Source organism: Macaca thibetana, chromosome 13, assembly GCF_024542745.1.
Source record: "Macaca thibetana thibetana isolate TM-01 chromosome 13, ASM2454274v1, whole genome shotgun sequence".
Classification (NCBI taxonomy): domain Eukaryota; kingdom Metazoa; phylum Chordata; class Mammalia; order Primates; family Cercopithecidae; genus Macaca; species Macaca thibetana.
In genome coordinates this window covers 1609266-1637146 of record NC_065590.1, presented here as the reverse complement: position 1 = coordinate 1637146, position 27881 = coordinate 1609266, and the positions used below count along the sequence as shown (strand labels likewise).

At 38.3% G+C, this 27881-nt stretch overlaps 2 protein-coding genes and 1 non-coding gene across 3 annotated transcripts in view; all 3 read left to right on the top strand.

The window, feature by feature from the left end:
* The window catches only part of ANKRD39 (ankyrin repeat domain 39), a 745852-nt gene that overhangs the window by 265119 nt on the left and 452852 nt on the right, over nt 1-27881 (top strand). The window lies entirely within an intron of this gene.
* TMEM131 (transmembrane protein 131) overlaps nt 1-27881 on the top strand; it is a 256208-nt gene that overhangs the window by 79109 nt on the left and 149218 nt on the right. Inside the window, exon 3 of the mRNA XM_050755189.1 lies at nt 13813-13853. Coding sequence (XP_050611146.1) covers nt 13813-13853 — 41 coding nt within the window. The remainder of the gene's footprint in view (nt 1-13812; nt 13854-27881) is intronic.
* LOC126934531 (U7 small nuclear RNA) lies at nt 6420-6480 on the top strand. The gene has a single exon (XR_007718996.1). It is a non-coding gene; the product is annotated as a U7 small nuclear RNA (small nuclear RNA).

Below are 27881 nucleotides of genomic sequence, written 5' to 3'. Positions count from 1 at the left end.
ATAATAGTATTTTGACTTAATTCAGTGTGGCAGAACATTTTGGTACCGCTAAGGCTAAATCATATGAAGTTTGACAACTTCTACCTGGGTCTGTCCGTTTTGGAACATTTCCTTTGGGAAGTGAATCGCCATGATGTGAGAAAGGTAAGCCACAAGGAGAGGCCACATGTAGTCTTCTGATCACAGTCCCAGCTGAGCTCCCAGCTGACAGCCAGCATCACTTTCCCATCCTGTGAATGAGCCATCTTAGACAACCAGCACATCTGAACTTTCAGATAAATGCTGCCTGAATTCACATGTAACTGCAACACAGAAGGGACATTAAGTGAGAATAAATTGTTGTTTTAAGCCGCTAAACCTTAGAGTGGTTTATTATGCAGCAGTAGATAACCAGAATGCTTGATATCATATTGGACCTGGTTGGTCTGTGTTCGGTTTTCTTCCACTGCTTCAGAAATGCCTTTTTGCATTTGGTTTGTCCAAAACAAGATTGAGACAAGGTCTACACATTGCATGGGTCCTATGTCTCCTAAGTCTCTTGTATGCTGTTCCCCCCACTCACCTTTTTGTTGTTAATGAAATTGGCTCATTTGTCTATAGGACTTCCTACATTCTACGTTTGGCTATTTTCATCCTCTTGGTGTCATTTAACATTCACTTACCACATGAATTTTCTGTAAACTGTTAGCTAAATCTAGAGTCTGGATTAGGTTTAAATTCATTTCTTTTTTTCTTAGCAAGAAGATTTTATGGCTAGTTGTGCAGTAATCTGGTCTTTGTCTCTGGTCCTGGAGATGCTCTAAATGTTGGAATTTCCTTAATAATAAGAGTGTCTTTGTTATTCCTGAGTCCCTTGGACCACATCTGAGTTTATACCTAATGAGAAAACTCAAGATAGGGTTGGTCATCAGAAAAACGAACAGTGTTGGCCGGGCCCAGTTGTTCACGCCTGTAATCCCAGCACTTTGGGAGGCTGAGGCGGGTGGATCGCCTGTGGTCAGGAGTTCGAGACCAGCCTGACCAAACATGGTGAAAACCCACCTCTACTGAAAATACAAAATTAGCCAGGCATGGTGGCATGCGCCTGTAGTTCCAGCTACTCGGGAGGCTGACACAGAATTGCTTGAACACGGGAGGCGGAGGTTGTAGTGAGCCGAGATCGTGCCACTGCACTCCAGCCTCGGTGACAGAGCAAGATTCCGTCTCAAGAAAAAAAAAAAAGAAAAAAGAAAAAACCAACCATGTGATTAGAGGGTTGGGCTTTGAGCCGACCCACCCTCCTCTAGGGAAGCTGGGAGGTGAGTTGGGTCACATGGTGGTCAATGATTGAATCAACTCTGGGTACTGAAACTTGCTGGAACTTTCTGGTTGGTGAACACATCAGTGTGCCAAAAGACTGATATGCCCTGATCCGTGGAGAAGAGGACACAGAAGTTCTGTGTTCACGGGGACCCTCATCTCAGACCTTTTCCTCTATGCCCCTTTAGAATAAAACTGTAATAATTAAGCATAGTGCTTTACTGAGTTATTCTAGCAAATTATCAAGCCCGATTGGCGTTCATGGGAACCCCCTAGATTTTTAGCTGGTTGGTCAGAAGTATCGGTGGGCTGGGGACCCCCAAACTTGTAACTGGTATCCGAAGTGAGGGCTGTCTTGTTAGAGACTGTGCCCTTTACCCTGTAGATTCTGACACTGTCTGGATGGTGATATGGTCTGGCTGTGTCCACACCCAAATCTTGTCTTGAATTGGTAATTCTCATAATCTCCACATGCTGTGGAAGGGAACCCGCTGGGAGGTCATTGAATCATGGCGGCGGTTACCCATGCTGCTGTTCTCATGATAGTGAATTGTCACGAGATCTGGTGGTTTTATAAGAGGCTTTTCCCCCTTTGCTCAGCACTTCTTGCTGCTGCCATGTGAAGAAGAACGTGTTTGCTTCCCCTTCTGCCATGGTTGTAAGTTTTCTGAGGCCTCTCAAGCCCTGCAGAACTGTGAGTCAGTGAAACCTCTTTTTATGAATTACCCAGTCTTGGGTATGTCTTTATTAGCAGTGTGAGAACAGACTAATGCAGGTGGTTAGCATCAGAATTGTACTGCATTTCACTAGTGGGACTGTCCATTGTCTGTGTTTTTCATGCGGAGACGGTATGCCAGATTGTCGTAGATTTTTAGGTCACAGATTTTCTTACGTAGGGATTTAATGTAGGGAAATAAGATATTGTGGCATTATTTCTGTTGATCTAAGCCAGATATTGGCAAACTTTTTTGGTAAAGGGCCAGATATTAACTACTTCAGGGTTTGTGTCCCGAATGGTCTCTATCACAACTATTCAACTTCTGTCATCGTAGTGTGAAAGCTGCCATAACAGTACGTGAGAAATGGGCATAAAACTTTATTTGCAGAAGCTAGTAGAAGACTGGATTTGGCTTATGGGCTATAGATTACCAGCTTCTTTTCTAAATTGTCTTGGGAATGGGCTTTAATGTTCTCCTAGGAGAAAATGAAACGGAGAAGGAACTGTGATTTTTGACTTGTACGGAGACCTAGAAGTACTCATCTTTTGTTTCAAATTAAAGGACTTCTATTTTTGAAAAATGTGAAAATAATAAATATAAGTAATATTTATTGGGTATTGACAAGTGTCAGGTATACTAAATTCTTAAATACGTGAGATGGTATTCATTCTATGATGATTTTACAAGTGAGCATATTAAAGTGCAGAGAGTTTAAACTAAGCAAATAAATGATTATTAAGTGATAAAGCTAGAATTGAAAACCAAGCATTTGACTCTAAAGCCTAAGTTCTTAACCCCTTTGCAATAGCATAGGGCAGGGGTCGTTACCCTTGTATCCCACTACCCAAATGTACTACAAGGTAGTGCTTTTTTTTTTTTTTCCCAGTTATTTTTCTCTCTGCAAACAAAGCTAGATTTTCTCATTCTACATAATCAGTTTTACAATATTGCAACTAATTTTGTGCTCAGAAGAGCCACTTCGTGTCATCCCAAGTTGATTACCTGTGGCTAAAGGGAGAAGTGGGTGGGACACTAGAAAGCCGTCATCAGAGGCCAACAGCTCTGCAGCTCTTTGTAGCTGGCAGAATGCTGCTTTCTACAGACTTTCTCCAAGAGTATTTGGCTAGTGAGGGCAGAACTGGTGTTTGAACACAGGTTTTTATTTTCTACTTTAAATTTTGGGCTTCTCAGAAATATCTGCTCCCTGCTTCATCCCTGTTTTGATTCTCCCTTTACTACTATTTCCTGCCCTCTGTTGTAGTACAATAAGTGGTACAAAAGAAGAATAAATAGCAGGTTCAGAAACAGCCTTAAGGCTGGGCGCCACGCCTATAATCCCAGCACTTTGGGAGGCCGGAGGCAGGAGGATCATTTGAGGTCAGGAGTCCAAGACCAGCCTGACAAACATGGTAAAACTCCAGCTCTACAAAAAATTTAAAAAATTTAGCTGGGCGTGTTGGCACATGCCTGTAGTCCCAGCTACTTCGGAGGCTGAGGCAGGAGAATTGCTTGATCTCGGGAGACAGAGGTTGCAGTGAGTTGAGATCGCACCACTGCATTCCAACCTGGGCAACATAGCTAGATTCCATGTCAAAATAAAATAAAATAGCCTTAAAAACTAGGAACAAAGAATACCACAAAATACTAAAATGGTATGGAAAGTCTGAATATACAAAGACCTCACACCTTAAACAAAAACTAACTCAAAATGGATCATGGACTTAATGTAAAATGTAAAACTATAATAAAACCTTTAAGGAGAAAAAAGTAGGAGTAAAGCTTCAGCTTACAGGGCTAGGCAAAGAGTTCTTGACACCAGAGAATTAATACCAGATGTGTAGTACATAAAGGAAAGATCGATGACTTTAAAACTTGCTCTGGGCCAGACGCAGTACCTCATGCCTATAATTCCAGCACTTTGGGAGGCCAAGGGAAGAGGAACCCTTGAGCCCAGGAGTTTAATTAAGATTGGCTTAGGCAACATAGTGAGACCTTGTCTCTAGTAAAATAAAAAGTAAGTAAATAATAAAAAATTGGCCGGGTGTGGTGGTGTGCACCTGTAGTCCCAGCTACTCGGGAGTCAGAAGCAGAGGATCGTTTGAGCCTGGCACGTCAAGGCTGCAGTGAGCCTTGATCACACCACTGCACTCCAGCCTGGGCAACAGAGCAAGACTGGTCTCACAAAAACAAACAAATGAAACCTTTCTCTGCAGAAGACCATGTGAAGATGTAAAAATAAATATAGAATAGGAGGAAATATTTGCAAGTCACATATCTGACAATGGACCTAGTTTCTGGAATATAGAAAGAACTGTCGAAACTCAGTAGTATAAAAATAAAGGAAACGGGGAAAAGACATGAACACACATTTCCCTGCAGGGGAAACACAGATGGTAAAAAGGACATGAAAACCCGTTCAACATCATTAGCCACCAGGAAATGCAAATTAAAACACAAAACACAAAACAGTGACACCACCAAATACTGGCAAGGATGTGGAGAAACTGGATCACGCATGCATTGCTAGTAGGTATGTGAGTGATGCAGCTATTCTGGAAAAAACAGTTTGGCCGTTTCATATAATCTAAACATGCGGTTACTATAATTGACCTACTAATTGTACTCTTGAGGGTTCTCCCAGAGAAATGAAAATTTATATTTGCACTAAAACCTGCATATAAATGTTCATAGCAGCTCTGTTTATACTAGCCCCAAACGGGAAACCACCCGGATGTGTTTCAGAAGATGTGCTGTTGAACAGCGATACATCCATGCCATGGAATACAACTCAGCAATAAAAAGGAGTGAAGTGTTGGCACACACCACAACCTGGATAAGTCTCCAGAGAATTAGGCTGAGTGAAAAAAGCCAACTCCAAAAGGTTACATGTGCATGATTTCATTTATATGACCTTTTTAAAATGAAAAAGTTTTAGTCATGAATAATAGAGTAATGGTTGCCAGGGCTGGAGGGAGGACAGGAGGAAGATGAGTGTGATTATAAAAGTGACATACGGGATCCTCAGGGTGCTGACACTGTTCTGTGTCTTGACTGTGGTGTTCATGAACTTACACAGTGGAGAAAATTGTGTAGAACTAAATACATGTATAAACACCAATGAGGACGTACAAAACTGAGAACTTCTGAACAAACAAATGGATCATACCAGTGTCGCTGTGCTACTTGTGATATTTTGCCACAGTGTTTGCAGAATGATACAATGGGGAAACTGAGTTAAAGTATAGCTCTTTTTACTGTTTCTTACAACTGCATGTGAATCTACAGTTATCTCAGTGAAAATTCATGTTAAAAATACACACAGAAGCACAGGAAGCAAAACAATTAGAAAGTCAGGAAAGACCCTTTTGTGAGTTAAGAATTCTTAAAACTGCCTCACAGATGTCATCCATTTTCACTATGAGATGATTTGCAGAGAACTTTGTGGGGGAGACTGGGTTGATGAGAAGTAGGATTACATGTTGAGATCTTCATAATCAAAAGCAGACCTCATCCTCTACCTTCCCCCAACCCAGTCCTGGAGGAAGTATGTAATTTTATCTCTAAAGGTGATAGAGCATCATTGTCTCATCCCCTGCAAGGAAACTGGCTCCCAGGTATATCCCTGGGGAAAGCTGCCCTGTACGTAAGTAATACTCACGTGGCGCCCGCTGTGGCTTCTGGTACCCCGGGTGTGTGTGCTTGTGCTGCCTGTACCATCAAGAAGCTTAAATTCTAGGGTGTGCACACCTTGTCTTATCTCTAAGCATCCATGCCGTGTACACAACTGCCACGTACCTCATTCTGAAGTGAATTTCATTTAGCTGATTTTTTTTTTCTAGCAAGATTAAGTCTTCTGTTTAACAATAATGCAGTATACAAGTATGGCCGTCTTAAAATTTGTTAGCAGTAATATAGCCAACTTTCAGCTCATGTAAGCTAAAAGTTGGTTTTAGGCATACTCAGTTCTGTGAAGGATATGTTATCATATGAATGCAATACTAGACCAGATCGAAGGATTTGAATTCTCTTATCATTTACTCATGTAAAACATTTAGAGGCTTAGTTTCTTTATCTGTAAAATGAATTCTGTATTTATCTCCAGTGTGTTAAGAGCTGCAAGGACCACTGGAAATACAAACACAGTTGTTAAGACAGTAAGGCACTTTGAATTAAAATGCGAGGAGATGTTATTACAAATGAACATCTAAATTATTGCTATCTCTGTAAAACTGAGGTTAAAGTACAATGTTCAGTCTTGGCCTATTTACGTTTTGGACCAGATGATTGGTTGTAGGGTAGAAGAAAGAGTGTCCTGTGCAGTACCTGGTGTTTAGCAGCAGGCCGGACTCTACACACTTAATGTTAGTGGCCCCACGATTTGTGACAAACAAAAATGCCTCTTAGTTTTTTAACTCTTCTGGAATTTGTCCAGCACGTTTTTTTGGTGTTAATAAAAACCCACACACAGAAAAATGCTTCTGGATGTTGCCAAATGCCCCCAGGGAAAGAAAATTGCCCTCAGTTGAGAACCATTGAGTTACAGGGATAAAATTATCAGATGTGTTCGTTTTATAAAAGAATTTAATAGTATTTTAAAGCATACCACATATATTTTTGCCAAGACTGGTCTGTTTGATTGGAAGAAGAGTCCATTTTCCTCTCGCATATCCCCATTTGGAGTTGGGAGTGCGTTCTGAGAAAAGCTGTGCTTGGATTATCTGGAATCCACAGCCTAGTGAGGAGCGAGGTTGAAGCTAAAGTCCTTAAGTATGACAGAAGCATGGGTGGGAAGGTACCAAAAAACCAAAGAATTTGGGAGTGGGGAGGTACGAAAGGTCTCTCCAAGTTCACATGCGTGTGCATATTTTCCTTAACACCTGAGGTGAGACAGCACCCCCGTTATGTCTTGTCAGTTCTAAAGAGATGTGGTGAAGAGAATTTGCAGCTAGTTGAGAATTACTAAAGTTTCTGTAATTCAGTGAAATTGCTTTTGAAACATTGTAGGAGTGTCTTATATTTGATAGAAGGTTAAAAAAATGCATGGCATGGGCATTTTCGAGGGCTCTGAGTACTCTTAATAGACCCTTATCTCTGGATATGAATTCATGAGGTTCAAAGGTCCCTGCCAGTCAAATGGCAAACTATGGCGTTTCCCTGTCCTCTAGAGATTGCTTTACTGTCTAATGAGGTTGATCATCTTTTTCATGTGGTTATTGGCCATTTATTTTTCTTTAGTGAATTGTCTTCTTGCCCTTTGCTTACATTTCAGTCACAACATTGGTTTTCCCATTTCCTTTTTTCCTTTTCACTGTTGAATTATAACAGTTTTTACATATCTTTACATTGTAATTAATGTTGTAATCCTTATTTGCCTGTTTTTATCCTTATTCAGTGCTTATTTTTGCTCATTCTCTGATCTTTGACTTTTCTGCATTTTGTATTAAGTCGTTATAGTTGGGTTCCAGTTGTTTGATGGAATCCTTTTGTCTTTATACAAACAGTTGAGTTTATCTTATTTAATCTCACTGTCGATGTGTTTAATCTTTTCCATCCACTTTTTATGCATTCATATTGGTTTTGGTTTTGTTTTTAATCTCTTGATAATGGGGCTCAGTTTTCAGGTACACTTTTAAGATACGTTTAAGCCTTTATTAAATGACTTCAGAAACAAAATAGTGTCTATTGTGATCTTCCTTATTCTCATAACACTTAAGGGTGTGTTGGCATGTTCTGAGATTTTTATTCTTATTACAGTTAAATGATTATTTTTGTTTTGTGGCATATACTTCAAAAACAATATTTATTTTCTGCTTTTCTAACCTTATTTCCACAGATCCTTTGCACTGAGTATCTGCTTATCTTTCATAAGACAGCTTCCTCATTTGTGAGTCTTTGTATGAGTAATTTCAGTGGTCAGATTCTGTCTTCATGATAATTTTTTTCTCCTCAAGAAAGTGCACGAGTGATACACTTCCTGAGTTCCTTTTCTGTAGACTTCATGTGAGACCACAGCTTCTCATGCTCTAGAATTCTGTCACAATCATTACTGATGTATGAATAACATACAATAAACTGCATGTGTTTACGTAATTTAAAAAGTTTGGCATATTTATGTACCTGTGAAATTATTACTACAATCAAGATAATGGACATACGTATCACCCTTAAAAGTCTACTTGTACCCCTTGGTAATCCCTTTACACTCCTCATCTTTAGGCAACCACCAGTCTGCTTTCTGTCACTAACAGGTAGTTTACATTTTAAAACACTTTATATAAATTGAGTCATAGAGAATGTACTTTTTCAAGGGTCTGGGTTCTTCCACTCAGTATAATTATTTTGAGATTAATCTGTGTTGTTTTGTGTATCAATAGCTTATCCTTTTATTGCTGAGTAGTATTCCATTGTACAGATATAACACAACTCATGTGTCTGTTCACCTGGATACATGGAAATTTGGGCTGGTGGAAATTTGGGCTGTTCCAATATTGAGCTATAACAATGCTGCTACGAACATTTATGTACATGCCGTTCATTGTATGGACAAATGCTTTTGTTTCTCTTGGGCAGATATCTAGGAATGGAGTGATTTGGTCATGTGGTAGGTGTATGTTTAATTTGTAAGAAATTGGCTTCAAACTGTACTACAAGGCTACAGGAACCAAAACAGCATGGTACTGGTACCAAAACAGGTATGTAGACCAACGGAACAGAACAGAGGCCTCAGAAATAATGCCACACATCTACAACCATCTGATCTTTGACAAACACGACAAAAATAGGAATGAGGACAGGATTCCCTATTTAATAAATGGTGCTGGGAAAACTGGCTAGCCACATGTAGAAAACTGAAACTGGATCCCTTCCTTACACCTTACACAAAAATTAACTCAAGATGGATTAAAGACTTAAACGTAAGACCTAAAACCATAAAAACCCTAGAAGAAAACTTTCTAGGCAGTACTATTCAGGACATAGGCATGGGCCAAAGACTTCATGACTAAAACACCAAAAGCAGTGGCAACAAAAACCAAAATTGACAAATGGAATCTAATTAAACTAAAGAGCTTCTGCTCAGCAAAAGAAACTATCATCAGAGTGAACAGGCAGCCTACAGAATGGGAGAAAATTTTTGCAATCTTTCCATCTGACAAAGGGCTATCCAGAATCTACAAGGAGCTTAAACAAATTTACAAGAAAAAAACAACGCCGTCAAAAAGTGGGCAAAGGACATGAACAGACACTTTTCCAAGGAAGATATTTATGCAGCCAACAAATATGAGAAAAAAAGCTCATCATCACTGGTCATTAGAGAAATGCAAATCAAAACCACAATGAGATACCATCTCACACCAGTTAGAATGGCGATCATTAAAAAGTCAGGAAACAACAGATGCTGGAGAGGATGTGGAGAAATAGGAACGCTTTTACGGTGTTGGTGGGAGGGTAAATTAGTTCAACCATTGTGGAAGACAGTGTGGTGATTCCTCAGGGATCTAGGACTAGAAATACCATTTGTCCCAGCCATCCCATTACTGGGTGTATACCCAAAGGATTATAAATCATTCTACTATAAAGACATGTACACATATGTTTATTGCAGCACTATTCACAATAACAAAGACTTGGAACCAGCCCAAATGCCCATCAGTGATAGACTGGATAAAAAAAAATGTGGCACATATACAACATGGAATACTATGCAGCCATTAAAAAAAAAGGGGATGAGTTCATGTCCTTTACAGGGACATGGATGAAGCTGGAAACCATCATTCTCAGCAAACTAACACAAGAACAGAAAACCAAACACCACATGTTCTCAGTCATAAGTGAGAATTGAACAATGAGAACACATGGACATAGGGAGGGGAACATCACACACTAGGGCCTGTCTGGGGGGTGGGGGGGGGTAGGGGAGGGATAACAGGAGAAATATCTAATGTAGATGACAGGTTGATGGGTGCAGCAAACCACCATGGCATGTGTATGCCTGTGTAACAAACCTGCGTGTTCTGCACATGTATCCTAGAATTTAAAGTATAATTAAAAAAATGTTTAAAAAGAAACTGCCAAGCTTTTTCTAAAGTGGTTGGTCTGTTTTACATTCCCACCAGCAATATGTGCCAGTTCCAGTTGCTGGGCGTCCTCACCACATTTTACGTGGGCATTCTTTTTAATTTTGGACATTAAAATAGGTGTGTAGTATCTCATTGTAGTTTTTATTTCCTTTTTCTTAAAAATTGATACCGAGCATCTTTTCATGTGTAGTTAACATTTGTATAATTCCACACTTTAAAATATTAGGTTCTTTTCTTACTCAGTTTCATGAGTTCTTTATATATTCAGCATATAAGTCCTTCATCGGATACATGATTTACAAATATTTTCTCAGTATGTGATTTGCCTTTTTATTTTCATTATGGCGTAATTTTGGTGAGCATATGTTTTTAATTTTGTTGAAGTTTGATCTATCAGTTTTTCCTTTATTGATAGTGATTTTTTTGTTCAGGAAATCTTTTCTGTTCCAAGGTTACAAAGATAGTCTCCTGTGTTTTCTTGCTGATGCTTTATAATTTTAGTTTTTATGCATAGAACTGTGATTTCTCTGAAATTATTTTGAGTACATGGTGTTAAGGATAAAAGAGCATTTTCCTCCAACATAGGTTTGTTTGGTGTCTTAGTCTGTTTTCTGTTGCTATAACAGAATACCACAGAGTGCGTAAAGTATAAAGAAACAATGTTTAGTTAGCTCACAGTTTTGGAGGCTGGGAAGTCCAAGAGTATGGTGCGGGCATCTGGTGAGGGCCTTCTCAGCGTGCTGTAAGGTGGCGGGCGTCGTGTGACTAGAGGGCCTGCTCAGCCCGCTGTAACGTGGCGGGGGGCGTCGTGTGACTAGAGGGCCTGCTCAGCGCGCTATAACGTGGCGGGGGGGCGTCGCGTGACTAGAGGGCAAGCGCAAAGGAGCCAGAGAGACCTTGCTTTTATAGCAAAATCATTCCCACAGTAGCAGCATTAATAGATTAAAAGGTAGTTAATAATAATGAATAGACTAATCTATTGATGAAGGCAGAGTTGACATTAATCCATTCCTGAGGGCACAGGGATTAAGTTCCCAACACATTAATTTTGCAGGAACGTTTTCAAACCATAGCGTCTGGTTGTTCCAGTACCATTTTTAGAAAAGATGTGTATTTTCCACGGAATCCACTGATCCCTTTGTTGAAAACCAAATGACTGTATACGTGTGTGTCTGTTTCTAGACTTTGTTCAGTTCCATTGATCAATCTTTATACTAATACCACACTGTCTTGATGACTGCTGCTTTTTTGTGTATGTGACATAATAGACGTAATATAAAAATGGCCACTTTAACCTTTTTTTGTTTGTTTTAGACGGGAGTCTCACTCTGTCGCCCAGGCTGGAGTGCAGTGGCGCGATCTCGGCCACCTCTGCCTCCCAGATTGAAACAATTCTCCTGCCTCAGCCTCCTGAGTAGCTGGGATTACAGGTGCTTGCCACCAAGCCCAGCTAATTTTTGTATTTTTTTTTTTTTAGTAGAGATGAGGTTTCACCATGTTGGTCAGGCTGGTCTCAAACTCCTGAACTCAGGTCATCCGCCCACCTCAGCCTCCCAAAGTGATGGGATTACAGGCATGAGCCACCACACCTGGCCCTTTTTAACTATTTTTAAGTGTACAATTTAGTGACATTGCATACATTCACATTGTTGTGCAACCATCACCATCATCCAGCTCCAGAAATTTATTTTCCCAAACTGAAACCTAAACAGTCATTCCTCATTCCTCCCTTCCCTTATCCCCTAACAGCCACCATTCTACTTTCTATCTCTATGAATTGGATGACTCCAGGTACCTCCTAAGTGGAATCATACAGTATTTGTCTTTTTTAACTGACTTATTTCATTAGTCTTGAAGGTTCACCCATTGTTGTAGCATGTGTCAGAATTTTCTTCCTTTTTAAGGCTGGATCGTATTCCTTGGTATGTATAAATCACATTTTGTTAATCTGTTCACATGTCACTGGGCATTTGGGCTGCTCCTCCCCCTTAACGGTTGTGAATAATACTGCTGTGAATGTGGGTGAGCCCCTGTTTTCAGTTCTTTTGGGTATATACACAGAAGTGGGATTGCTCGTCTTACGGTAATTCTATGTTTAATTTTTTTTCGGAACCACAATACTGTTTTCCATAGTGGCTACACCATTTTAACATTCACACTAATAGTGCACAAAGGTTCCAGTTTCACCACATCCTTGCCAAAGATCCGTATTTTCTTTTTAAAAATTTAAATAGCAGTCATCCAAACAGGTAGGAAGTGGTATGAATGTGGTTTTGATTTGCATTTCCCTAATGGTCAGTGATGTTGAGCATCTTTTTAAATGCCTACTGGCCATTTGTGTATTTTCTTTAGAGAAATGTTTGAGTCCTTTGGCCACTTTTTAGTTTGATTGTTTTTCTGTTACTGAGTTGCAGGAGTTCTTGATATATTCTAAATATTAATCTCATCAGATATTTGATTTATAAATATTTTCTCCCATTGCATGGGGAATATATGTAATTTTCATAATAAAAAGTTAAATGAAATTTTTCTTTACAGAAAATAGAAGAGCTCGACCAATACCAACTCATTTACCACTCAGACTCAACAGTTACTACCATTTTGCTGTGTTTGCTTTATCCATACAGCCCCCCTCACACACACAAATTATTTTGCCAAGACATTTCAAAGAAAATTAGAGACACCCTTACACTTTACCTAGTACGCACCTTCAAAAAATTAGGACAGTTTTCTACATCTGCCACATTTTCTGCATAAACAGTCTCCAGAACATTTACAAAATAATATATATTACTGGGAAAAATAATGCTGTTTTGTTCTCATTTTGATGTAGCAGATAACCTTTTGGGATAAGTTCACTGATGGTATTCCTCATAGTGTTGGCATTTTCTCATACATCATTAAGAACTTTTTCTTCATCACCTGAAATACAGCTATTGCCTCCAACTTCCTACTTTTTCTTGTCTTACTTATCTTTAAAACCTAAAGTAGACCGAACTTCTTCCCATGACTTCCTTGTAAGGCAAAGCGTTATCTGGCCTCTGCTTAGCCTGCAGCCTCATTTTCTCCTCCTCTCCCAGCTCCAGCAGAGAGACCTGCCACCTGTTTCTTGAGCGTACCAACCTCTGCTCTCTGTGAAGGCCTTCACGTGTGCTGTTTTCTGTACCACCGCCCATCCAGCTGCCACACTGCCTTTTTTTAATCCTTCAGGTTTTTATGTAAATATTATCTCTTCAGACAGGCCTTCCCTCATGATGTGTTTAAGTATGGCAACTATGTATTCCTCTTCACAGCACCTTTTCAATATTGTGATAATCCTATTTCGGTATATAAATATGTATTTTTTAATGACTCTGTCTCCCTCACACACACCACCCGCTGTACCTGGAGTTCCTTGACAGTGGGAATCGTTACCACCAGCACCTGGCACGCAGTTAGTGAGCAGGGAGCAGTCCGAGGCACCGCAGCCTCACAAGGTGATTATCACAGGGACTGCTTTCAGGATAAAAATTCATCGCATTCCTTTCTGTTACTTCATGTGTGTTTACAATTTGATCCAGTCATTGTATGTGATTTGGAGACCAGGTTTAACCTTAAAATCCAAGTGGGTATAAAATGAATGTTGGAACTAAAATAGAATATTTTGGATATTCCCTGTGTCTGTAGTATAAATATTTGGCTTCAGTTTTTTAATCATTATGTTATTCCTTTTGCAGACCGAGACAACACTTGGACTCAGTTCATATCAGCAGAAAAGGTAAGTATATTTAGTAAGATCACTGACATACTTTCAGTTCCTTCTGGGGGATTCCTGTGGTTCTCCCCTCCACTTTCCCCTTGCTCTTTTTGGTGAAGAAGGAATAGCAAATTGTAAATCACATTATATGATTATTTCTAAGTATTTTAGTGTGTGGGAAACCAGGTTTAAGTTCGAATGTGCACTTCATGCAGTTGTGTAGTGTGCTTCCCCTGTCGTGTACGGAGGGCTGTTACTCAGAGCTGAAACTCCCCTTGCTTTTTGAGAGATTCAGCTGTGTAACTCCTTAGTGGCTTCTCTTGTGGCTATCCCTGCTTTTGATGTACTGACCATTGCTGCCCTCAGTTACCAGGGGTCTGCCTGCAGGTCCCCAGAGGAGGATCTCAGACCTGCGTAAACCCAGTCTTGTGACTTGGAGAGACCACTTTTAAATACAGCTTCCCCATAATAACAGGGGGATGGTTTTACCTCAGGTGTTAAGGAAAATAGGTACATGCATGTGAATTTGGAGACACTTTTCCTGCCTCCCCACGCCCAAATTATTTGGTCTTTTGGTACCTTCTCACATCTGTAAAGAGACATACTGTGCTGATTCTCTTTCCATATCCGGTGAAAGTCTGTTCTGGTACCTAAAGGTGAGTGAGAGCTTTCTTTGATTTGGATAAAACAGTCCCTCCAGCAGCTATTTTGTGTTCACTCCCAGCTCTTAATGCTTGCTCCCCGGGGGACCATAGATGTAAAGGAAGTTAGCTTACAAGGTTCAGTGTGATGGTGTAGTTGCTCTTCCTGTTTGCCAGAAACATCTGATCAGGCACCAGTACCTGTTCTAGTGAGCGTCCTTTAGTAACAATTGAAAGGCTGGCAGTGGTGTCAACAGGGCTTACAGGTAAGGAGCCCATATCGTGGATTTAAGAACCCAGTTATTTTACAGTGTGTGTTTTTAGAAGTATGTTTTATTCTGTCCGTATATTTATTCCTTAAAAGACAGCAAAGCAGATTTATTTTTAAAAATTGTTAATATCCACTGAAATCAGACACTTAGCCACCAAAGTGGCTATGGCAACAGAAGATACCCCCACTCTTGCTGTCATCACTGCAGTTTCCATTCTGAGGTAGCAGGAACAGGGAAGCATTTGTTCCTCCTAGGCCTTCGTGTTAAAGTACATCTATGAATGTCTCCAGACTAGCAAAATGCAGACTGCATCAACAAAGAATTTTGTTTTGAGAGAGAAATATAAACTATTCAGACTATTAGTAGGACAGTTAAAACTTCTTACCTCATAAATAATGAAAATTCTTCAGTATTCACTATTTTTTCTCTTTTCACTCTTTCATCTCTGCAGTAACATGGCCCTTCTTCCCCATTGTTCTGTCATTCTCCCTAATGTTATATGTCCTATGGGGACCTGCCCTATCTGTGATTCCTGCCCAAATATTTAACACTGGCCTGGGTTGTGTCCAAACTACTGCGTGTCTAGTCTGATTCCTCCTTGGCTGGACCATCTAAGAACCCTAGAACTGTCCAACCACATCTAGAGCCAAAAGAATGGTGAGAAAAACATATATGTTATCTTGTGCCTCTTCCTGCTTTCTTCCAGCAATTAGGAAATTAGCTGTGGAATTAGACTGCACTACATTTATGAAGATGAGGATGTTCATTCGTGATGAAAATCTGGGCTTTAAGTATTTTCCTAGTATAGTGAAGAATTGACATCAGGACATAATTATGTTCTCATCTCGTGCTACTTGTCTACTCTGTCTAAAGCTTAGTGGCATAAAATAACCATTTTATGATGCTCTCAAACTGTCAGAAATTCAGGCAGGGGACAGCAAAGACAGCTTGTCTCTTCTGCACGATCTGGGGCCTCAGCTGGGGAGATTTCAGAGCTGGGAATGACTTGATGGCTGAGAGCTGGAGGCATGTTCATTACGTGTTGATGCTACTTTGCTAGCTGGGACCTCAGCTGAGCTCTCAACTAGAATGCCTGTATGTTGGCCTCTGTGTGGCCTTCACGTGGGGTAGTTTGGGCTTCCTCCCAGTGTGATGGCTGGACTCCCAGAGTGAATGTCCCAGAGGAAGCTAGTGAAAGCTGGATCACCTTAATCTGCCCTTGGAAGCCACAATATCACTTCTGCTGCTGTATGCTATTCGTCAGCAAGTCACTTAGGTTGTCCTAGATTCAAGATAACAGAGGGGAGAAAGAGCTCCCCACCTACTGAAGGCAGTAATATTAGATTTGTAGACACAATTTACAACTTTCACATTTTACATTTTGTGTGTGTGTGACCAGGATCATGAATTAGGTAAACATTTAATTGAAATTAGTATGCAGATTGGGTATGGGATTGGGTTAAGCACTAAAACATATGTCTTAGTGAGCCCGGGATTCAATAACAAAATACCATAGACTGAGTGACTTAAACAACAGACGTTTATTTCTCATGGTTCCAGAGGCTCAGAAGTCTAGGATCAAGGTCTTGCGGACTTGGGCCTGGCAAACCGTTTTGATGATAATGAAAAACTGATAACCATATGGACCACTAACATATACCTTAGGTGTCTTAATACCCCTACAGCTAAACCCTGAGAGGCTTACAGCATCTGTTTATAAGACCCTCTTCAAAAGCACTGTTTTCTTTGAGATTGCATTTTGTCATTTCATCAACACATATGCTTTATAACCTCATCAGAAGTGGTGTCTCCGATATCCTCCAGAGCTATTTGGATGTGTTTAACATCCAGAGGACATTGGCAGATCTCATTTTCTACAGGCTTTGTGCTACAGAGGCTTATCTTGAGGAGGGCCGGCGGCAGCCAGGTGATGCCTGTTACCCTACAGAGAATGTAATACATCAGTTTTATGTGTTCAGCGATTTAAAGGAAGACATGAACATAATGAGGGAAAATGGACAATATATAAAAAAAAAAAAGAAGCCTCTAGAGTTGAAAAATACTGTTTCTGAAATGAGTATTTCACTGGATAGGATTGAGAACAACCTAGACATTGCAAAAGAAAAGCTTAGTGAGTTTGAAGACAGTGACAGCAGTAATTTAAACTGAAGCACAGGGAGAAAAATAACTAAAAAACAAATAAATCCTTGGTGACCTCTGATACAGGAGTAGCAAGCAGTCTAACACATGTGTGAGTGAGTTCCCAGGAATTGGGAGAGGGAGTAGCTGTCGAAGAACTTTAATAAACCTGAAGCAAAAGTAACACAAAGTCACACCAAGCCAGATAATATTCAAGTTGTTGAAAATCAGTCACAAATAGAGAAACAGCCAGGGAAGAAAACTAAATATAGTAGTTCAAAAGATAAGAATGACTGCTGGTCGTTCATCAAGGACAAATGCAACCCCCAAACCAAGGAAATAACATTTTTAAAGTACCAAAAGGAAAAATTGCTAATCGAAAACACTACATCCAGCAGGAATATCCTTCAAAAAAATGAAGACATTTTCAGATAAAACTGAGAAAATTTACAGTAGACTGGCACTTTTGAGAAATGTTAAAGGCTAAAGATAGTTAACCATTTCAGGTGAAAACACAGATCCTATGAAGAACAAAGACCATTAATAAAGGCAAAAATATGTGGAAAAATATAAAAAATGTTTTCTGGTTAAGAAAATGTTAATTTCTAACATTTTAAAAACAATTATTTAAAAACAAAAATAATTGTTGATAGCATGTATACATTACGTGTGTGATAATAGCACAAAGAAAGGTTGCACGAAAGAATTGAGTTATAAGGTTCTTACATGATATGTAAAGTAGTATAATATTATTTGAAGTAAAACTGTGATGATATGAAATAAGCTCCACAGGAAACATTAAAATCATTTTTAAAAGGTAACAAGAGCTATAGCCAATAAACTAGTCATGAAGATGAAATACTAAATGAATACTCAGTTGATCTAAAAGAAGGCATAAACAGAACAAGAAGGCATAAACAGAACAAGATAAAAAGCAGATGGGAAAAATAGAAAAAATGGCAATATGGTAGACTTTAAACTCAAACATATCAGAAACTATAGTAAATGAATAATTTCAACACCAGTTGTCAGATTATATTTAAAATGCAAGACCCAAGCATATTTTGTCTACAAGAACTTTATTTTAACTTTGTATTTAATATTTTACCTTTTGTTTTGAAATAATTTTAGAGAAAAGATGGAGAAATAGTACAAATAATTCTTATATCTTCTTGACCCAAATTCCTCATTTGTTAATGTTTTTTCATATTTGTTTTATCATTCCTAATCTTGCTTTAACTCTCTCCTTTTCCTTCCCTCCCCATAGCTACCTTTTTATACATACATGTGCATATATTTGTAATTTTTCTGAAGCATTTGAAAATCATTTGTAGACATGATGCTATTTTACCCATAAATATTTCAGTGTATATTTCTTATGAACATTGTTTTAGAGATCATCATACACTCATGAAATTCAGGAAATTAAGACTGTCTCATACTGCTGTTTAATCTAGAGTCCTCATTGGGATTTTGTAAATTGTCCTATTAGCGTCTTTTATTTTTAAAAAATTTTGGGTCCAGGGTTCAGACCCTCATATTTAATTTTCACTTCTCTTTAGTCTCTAATGTCAAACAATTAATTTGTCTTTCTTACTGTCTTAGAAATTGACATTTTTGAAGAGTAGATGCCATTTATTTTATAGAATAACCCAGATGGACCCGGGCACGGTGGCTCATGGCCTGTAATCCTAGCACTTTGGGAAGCTGAGGCGGTGGATTGCCTGAGTTCAGGAGTTCAAGACCAGCCTGGGCAATACAGTGAAACCCCACCTCTACTAAAATACAAAACATTAGCAGGGCATGGCGGTGTGCGCCTGTAATCCCAGCTACTCAGGAGGCTGTGACAGGAGAATTGCTTGAACCCGGGAGGCGGAGGTTGCAGTGAGCCAAGATTTCACCATTGCACTCCGGCCTGGGCAAGACAGAGCAAGACTCCTGTCTCTAAATAAATAAATAAATAAATAAAATAAACCCAGCTAGAGTTTTCTGATATTTATTCATTATTTGATTCAGAATTTGCGTTTTTGGCGGAATATTACTGAAGTTTGTGTCTCTCCCAGTGCATCCTATCAGGAAGCGCTTGATGTCTCGTTCCATTTTTCTCTTATAATTCGTAAGTGTCTTGCAGAGTACTTTGAGACTATACAAATGTGTTTTACATGAAATATGTTTTACATGAAATTCTGAATAGTTTTAGAATCTATTGATGATTCTTGCCTGGAGCAGTTATTGCGCTGGCTGGGTTTTTTAAAAATTCCATCACACTTTCTATGTTTCTTAGTTGACATTCTGACTGAAATTAAGATTGAGGTCATGGTTCATTTTTATCCAGGTATTTCACCATCGTTTGCACTGTCGTAAAAAAAAAAAATCACATGTGCGTAGTTAGGTCTATTCTGTATCATTTACATGTCCCCAACAATCATTGAGCACTTCCTACTTTCTGGTACGTTAGGAGGTTCCAGGCTTGTTTTGTAATTTTCCTGCCACAGCCCTGGAACAACCTATTTCTCAAAAGACCCCTGCTTCATTTTAGTGGAAGAGAATATTGAAAAATTAATCTTTATGTGCCATGCGTACTCATTACTACTGTGATGTATTAGGGTTCTCTTAGAGGGACAGAACTATTAGGATAAATATATAAAGGGGAGTTTATTAAGTGTTAATTTACACGATTACAAGGTCCCACAATAGACTGTCTGCAAGCTGAGGAGCAAGGAGAACCAGTCTGAGTCCCAAAACTGAAGAACTTGGAGTCCAGTGTTCGAGGGCGAGAACCATCCACGCAGGAGAACTCAGACGCAGGCTTGGAAGCTAGGCCCGTCTCTCTTTTCATGTTTTCCTGCCTGCTTTATATTTGCTGGAAGCCCATTAGATTGTGCCCACCAGATTAAGGGTGGGATCTGCCTTCCCCAGCCCACTGACTCAGATGTTAATCTCTTTTTGGCAACACCCACACAAACACACCCAGGATTAATACTTTGTATCATATCCTTCAATCTAATGAAGTTGACACTCAGTATTAACCATCACAAGTGGTGTCATTACTAGTGAGGTGTCATTGTCTCTAGACTCTCTTAGTAAAAGGAAGAAAATGTTTGTGTTTATGTGTATAAATATGTACAGTTTACACTAACATACTCCTGTTCTTGTATCTGTGTATATTAAAAACCAGGAGTTACTGATGCCTCCAGTTTTGATACAAAACCAGTGTTCTGTCTATTCTATTTCTGTCCATTCTCCAACAATTAGAAATCTGGCTCTAGTTACCTATCTACAGTAAGTGTATTGATTTGTTCAATCCTAGAATACAGATAAATTAGCTTCAAAATTGTTAACTGATACGGCCATAAAAAAAATGAGTACGGTGTCTGTTTAGAGTTCTTGTTTTTTCTTTAGTCCGAGTGTATATTGTCAAAATACTATATTCTAAATTTACATGGGTTATAGTGTTCTTCATCTTTCTCTTCATCCTTCTCCCACCCCCACACCCATCTGCATTGTACATTTGAAATGAAGTTTGGTTGATTTGTTTCTATCTGTATTCCATGTAGGATTTTTACTCTACTTTTTGAATTTTTTAATTGCATAATTGTACATATTGATGGGGTACGTGTGATAGTTTGATACATGCATAGACTGTGTAATGATCAAATCAGGGTGTTTATCCATCACCTCGAACATTCATCATTTCTTTGTATTAGGAACATTTCTAGTCTTCTAGTGACTTTGAAATATACAAATATGGTTGCTAACTATAGTCACTCTGCCCTGCTGTTAAAAACTAGGGCTTATTCCTTCTGTCTGTCAATAACTGCGCTTGAGCCCATTAGCCTACCTCTCTTCTTCCTCCCTCTCACACCAAAAAACAAATGCTTCCCAGCCTCTGGTGACTGTCATTCTACTCTTTACCTTCACAAGATAAACTTTTTTAGCTCCCTTCTATAAGTGAGAACATGCAATATTTGCTTTTCAGTGCCTTGCTTATTTCACTTAACCTCAAGTTCCATCTATGTTGCTGAAAATAACAGGATTTTATTCTTTTTTATGGCTGAATAATATTTCATCATGTTTAATACGTACCAGTTTTCTTTGTTCTTCCATCGATGGACACTTACGTTGATTTCATATCTGTGCTATTGTGAGTAGTGCTACCGTAAACATGGGGGTGCAGGTGTATGAAATACTGATTTCTTTTCCTTTGGATAAATAGCCAGTCGTGGAATTGCTGGGTCGACTCCCCTCCCTCACCATATACAAAAATCAACTCAAAATGGATTAAAGACTTATATCTAAGACCCGAAACTATAAAACTACTTGAAGAAAACATAGAGGAAATGTTCCAAGACATTGATGTAAGCTAAGATTTTTATGGCTAAGATCTCAAAAGCATAAGCAACAAAAATAAAATATCCCCATTTAAAAAATTTACTTCTGTGCCATTATTTTTTTTACCCACTGTCCTATATATGAACATTTCATTTGTTTCCCGTATTTTGCAATTGCAGACAGTGCTTCAAAGAATAATCTCTTGTGTATGTATTTTCGTATTTTTGAAGGTTACACTCAGGGTAAATTCCTACAACTTGAATTGCTCAATCAAAAGATAAGTGTAGGTGTAATTTGTATTGTTGAAAATACATGTTTAGACATGACTAACGGTTATATGAAAAAATGCTCAGCATCGCCAGTCATGGGGAATGCAGATCAAGACAAAGACGCGTTATCATCTCACACCCGTTAGAAAGGCTGTCATCAAAAAGACAAAAGACAACACATATTGACCAAGAGTGTGTGGAAAAGGGAACCCTGGTTCACTGTTGGTTTGAATGTAAATTAGTGTTGCTATTATGGAAAACAGTGTGGCAGTTGCTAAAAAAAAATTAAAAATAGAACAGCCATGTGATCCAGCAGATTCATAACTAGGTATATATACAAGAGAAATGAAATAATTATGTCAAAGCGACATCTGCATTCTCATGTTCATTGAAGCATTATTCACCATAGCCAGGACAGGGAGGAATCAACCTAAAGGTTCATCAGTGGACACATGGATAATGAAAACGTGGGGATGTATGTGTGTGTGTCTATGTGGATTCTTAATGGTATTCCACACATATTTAGTGGAATACCATTAAGCCTTAAACATAAGGAAATCCTGTCATTGATGACAACATGGATGGACTTGGGGGACATTATGTTAAATGTGATATAAGCCAAGTACAGAAAGATGAATAACGCATGATCTCACTTAAATGGAGAATATAGAAGCAGAGAGTAGAATGGTGGTTACCAGAGCTTGAGGGTGGGGACCAGGGAGATTAGAGAGATGTTAGTCAAAAGACACAAAATTTCAGTTAGAAGGTATAAGTTCAGCTTAGCAGTTTTTCGACTTTGTGATGGTGCCAAAGCACAATATATGTTCAGTAGAAACAGTATTTCAGATTTTGAATTTTGATCTTTCCTGGGCTAGCTGCGCAATACTCTCTTGGAGCTTTCAGTCAGCCACACAATCCAGAGAGTAAACGACTGATACTCTACCCTGTACCATGTTACCAGATGACTTTGCCCAACTGTAGGCTAATGTAAGTGTTCTGAGCATGTTTAAGGGGAGACTAGGCTACCTGAAAAGTAAGTTGGTATATTAAATACATTTTTGACTTATGATTATTTTCAACTTATGATGGATTTATCGGGACGTCACCTCATAAGTCAAGAAGCATCTGTATTGTATACTTGAAAATTGCTGAGAGAGTAGATTTTGTGTTCTTACCATAAAAAGTGATAACTATGTGAGGTGATGCATGTATTAGCTCAATGTAGCCATTCTACAATGTATACATATTTTAAAATATGTTGTACATCGTAAATATATACAGTTTTCACTTGTCAAGTAGGGAAAGGGATAAAAAGTTTATGTTTAGGATAAATTCCTGGAAGTGGGATTGGTGAGTCAAAAGTAAACGCTGACATCGTTTCATTAAGTATTGTCAGATTCTCCTTCAAGGTCTGTACCACCTTGCATTCCCTCATCGGTGAAAAAGAGTACCTGTTTCCCACATCCTTTCCAACAGAAAGTGTTGTATTTTTAATTGTTGCTGATCTGATAGGTCAGAAATTTTATCACAGTGTAGTTTTAGCTGGTCTTTAATTATGAGTAACGTTAACCATCTCCTAGTATTTAAGAGCCATGCTTATATTTGTCTTTTGATGTTGTCTGTTCATGTCTGTTCTACCCATTTTTCTCTAGTGCTTTTAATTTTTTCTGATTGTTTTTAAGAGTTCTTTATATATTGGAGATATTAGTCTTATTTGCAAGTATCTTCTCCCTGTTCATCAGTAGTCTTGATTTTGAAGAAATGCACTTCTTCATAAGTATGCAATTAGGTTAAATGTAAAAAGACGTAGGAAAACAAGCAAACATTAATCTTTAAAATGCTAGAGTGGTTATGTTACTTTCAGACAAAGTAGACTTTAAGACAGGGAATATTATCAGAGACAAAGAAGGACACTTTACAATTATGAAAGAGACAGTCCCCCAGGTAGATACAACAATCCCAAATTCTAATATTGGAGCATTAAAGTACATGAAGAAAAAAAAATGAGTAAAACTAAGGGAACAAACCCACAGTGATTACTGAAGATTTCAACATTCATCTGTTTATAACTGATAAAATAGATGGAAAATCAGTAAGGGTGTAGATTTGAAGAATACTATTAAGTAACTTGACCTAATAGGTATTTATTAAATACTACATCCACCAAGATCAGATTATATAAATTATACTGTCTGATTATAGCAAAATTAAATTAGAAATCGGTAACAATGCAAATCTAGATATTTTATAATTGGGAATTAAACCAGAGCTTTTCAATACTCATGGGTTAAGAAAGAAATCATAAGGGATATTAGAAAATGCTTTGAAAACAAAAATATAACATATATTAGTCTGCTTGCGCTAGACTGCCATAACAAAATACCATAAACTGGGTGGCTTAAAACAATAGACATTTATTTTCTCACAGTCTGGAATCTGGAAGTCTGAAATCAGGGTGCCAGCGTAGTCAGTTTACACTGACATCTGTTTTCCTAGCTTGTAGGTGGCAGCTATTCCCCTGTGTAACTCACATGCCCTCTTGGTGCGCATGTGTGCATGGGGGCTTTCTGGTGTCCTTTTTCGTAAGGATACTAATCCCATTGTATTAGGGCCTCCCCCCATAACCTCATTTAACCTTAATTGCCTGCTTATAGACCCTGTCTCCACATAACAGTCATAGTGGGGATTAGGGCTTCAATATATGAATTTGGGAAGTGGGGGTGGTTGGGGGGAGTTCACTTCATAGAGCAACATACCAAGTTTTCTGGAATTTAGCCAAAGCAGTATTTAAATAGACATTTATAGCTTTAAAAGTTTATATCAGATAGAAGAAAAATTTTTAAATGAACAATTTACATTTCCAGTTTAAGACACAGAGCATCAACTTCAAGTAGAAGAAAATAAAGGATATACTAGAAATCAATTAAATAGAAAGTGGAAAAATCAGTGTAAACAAAAACATTATTTGAATCTAGCTAGATTGGTTCAGAAAATAAGGCAGACAAAAATCAGTAATGAAATAGAGGATGTCACTACAGATCTTATAAATATTCAAAGAATGAGAGAAATTATGAATCCCTTCGTTCTCAAAAATTCAACAATTTACATGAAGTGGTCAAATACTTGAAAGATACAAATTATTAAAACTCACCAAGAGAGAATAAGAAAATGAGTTTTTAAATATCTTTTAAAGACATAGAACTTACAATTTTAAACCTTTCCACAAAGAAAACTGCAGGTTCATATGACTAAACTGGTAAATTCTATCAGACAACTAGTGAAAAAATACTAGTCTAAACTGGTAAATTCTATCAGACAACTAGTGAAAAAATACTAGTCTTACATAAACCCTTTTAGAAAAGAGAGGAATAGAATGTCCTTCCTTACACGTTTTACGAGGCGATTATTGCAGGCATTACAAGAAAGCTAGAAGCTACATCTCTTCAAACATATATTCAGAAATCTCTAACAGAATATTAGCAAATCAAATCCAGAAATGTATAACAAGGTAATGTATCATGACCAAAAGGGGTTTATCGTAGGAATGCAAGATTAATATTTGAAAACAATATAATTTTTCTTGTTAACAAAATTTCGGCTGGGTGTGGTGGCTCAAGCCTGTAATCCCAGCACTTTGGGAGGCCGAGACGGGCGGATCACGAGGTCAGGAGATCGAGACCATCCTGGCTAACACGGTGAAACCCCGTCTCTACTAAAAAATACAAAAAACTAGCCGGGCGAGGTGGCGGGCGCCTGTAGTCCCAGCTACTTGGGAGGCTGAGGCAGGAGAATGGCGTGAACCCGGGAGGTGGAGCTTGCAGTGAGCTGAGATCTGGCCACTGCACTCCAGCCTGGGCGACAGAGCAAGACTCCGTCTCCAAAAAAAAAAAAAAAAAAAATTTCAAAAACTTTTGTAATTACTTGAATAGATGTGGAAAAAGCCTGTGACAACATTCAGCATCTGTTCAGCACACGAAGAATAGAAAAGAATGTCTTTAACTTGATAAGGAGTATCTATGGAAAAGTAACAGTTAACATGATATTAATGGTGAAAGATTGAATGCTTGCTTTCTGAGATTGGGAAAGTGGCAAGGATGTCCACTTTCATCACTTACATTAAACATTGTACTGGATGTAGTAGTCATTACATTAAGACAAGAAGCAGAGATAAGAGCCATCAGATTGGAAAGGAAGAACAAAAAGGATTTTGTCTACAAACCATGTGATTGTGTGGATAGAAAGTCCTAAGGAATATACCAAGAAGTAATACAGTCAATAATCAGAAGTAACTGATTTCTTCATAACAAGTACAAAAATAAAATGTTGTAGAAAAATGTCATTTACAATATCATAAATCATTGCATACCTTGGGATAAATTTAACAAAACAGTGTTGAGACCTGTACACTGAAAACTGTAATATAATAGAGTAATTAAAGAACTCCTAGATATATTGAGAAAGATCCTAGATACATTGAGAAAGATCCTGCATTCATGGATTGAAAGATTGTGAAGATAATTCTCCCCAGATCGGTTTTAGATTAAGCAATTCCAATAGAAATTTCAACAGACAGTTTTTTTTTTCACAAATTGATAAGCTGCTTTTCAAGATTAGATGGAAAATGTTAAGCATCTAGAATAGACCAAACAAGTTTTAAAAAGAATAAACAAATTAGAAGATTTAAATTACATGTTTTGAAGATCCAGTTTAAAACTTCTTGTCCGTATGTGCCAAGGTAATTCAGTGACACAAGAATACTCTTTTTCAGTGGGGGTTACAATCCTAGTCTCTGATGACACAGACTTGAAACCAACAAAGATCAAAAGAGACAAACAAGGGCATTACATAATGGTAAAGGGATCAATGCAACAAGAAGAGCTAACTGTCGTAAATATATATGCACCCAATACAGGAGCATCCAAATTCATAAAGCAAGTTCTTAGAGACCTACAAAGAGACTTAGACTCCAACACAATAACAGTGGGAGACTTTTGACACCCACTGCTAATATTAGATCAACGAGACAGAAAATTAACAAGGATATTCAGGACTCAAACTCAGCTCTGGACCAAGCGAACCTAATAGACATCTGCAGAAATCTCCACCCCAATCAACAGAATATACATTCTTCTCAGCACCACATCACACTTATTCTAAAATTGACCACATAATTAGAAGTAAAACACTCCTCAGCAATTGCAAAAGAACAGAAATCATAACAAACAGTTTCTCAGACCACAGTGCAATCAAATTAGAACTCAGGATTAAGAAACTCACTCAAAACCGCACAACTACATGGAAACTGAACAACCAGCTCCTGAAGGACTGCTGGGTGAATAACGAAATGAAGGCAGAAGTAAAGATGTTCATTGAAACCAATGAGAACAGAGACACAAAGTACCAGAATCTCCGGGACACATTTAAAGCAGTGTGCAGAGGGAAATTTATAGCACTGAATGCTCACAAGAGAAAGTAGGAAAGATCTAAAATTGACACCATAACATCAAAATTAAAAGAAGTAGAGAAGCAAAAGCAAACAAATTCAAAATCTAGCAGAAGACAGTAAATAACCAAGATCAGAGCAGAACTGAAGGAGATAGAGACACAAAAAAATCCTTCAAAAAATAAATGAATCCAGGAGCTGGGTTTTTGAAAAGATCAACAAAATAGATCACTAGCCAGACTAATAAAGAAGAGAGAAGAATCAAATCAATGCAATAAAAAATGATATAGGGGATATCACCACTTATCCCACAGAAATACAAACTACCATCAGAGAATACTATAAACACCTCTATGCAAATAAACTAGAAAATCTAGAAGAAATTGATAAATTCCTGGACACATACACCCTCCCAAGTCTAAATCAGGAAGGAATCGAATCCCTGAATAGACCAATAATAAGTTCTGAAATTGAGGCAGTAATTAATAGCCTACCAACCAAAAAAAGTTCAGGACCAGACAGATTCACAGCCAAATTCTACCAGAGATACAAAGAGGAGCAGGTACCATTCCTTCTGAAACTATTCCAAACAATAGAAAAAGAGGGAATCCTCCCTAACTCATTTTATGAGGCCAGCATCATCCTGATCCAAAATCTGCAGGCACACGACAAAAAAAGAAAATTTCAGGCCAATATCCCTGATGAACATCGATGCGAAAATTCCCAATAAAATACTGGCAAACCAAATCCAGCACCACACCAAAAGGCTTATACACCACGATCAAGTTGGCTTAATCCCTGGGGTGCAAGGCTGGTTCAACATATGCAAATCAATAAACGTAATCCATCACATAAACAGAACCAGTGACAAAAACCACATGACTATCTCAATAGATGCAGAAAAGGCCTTTGACAAAATTCAACACCCCTTCATGCTAAAAACTGTCAATAAA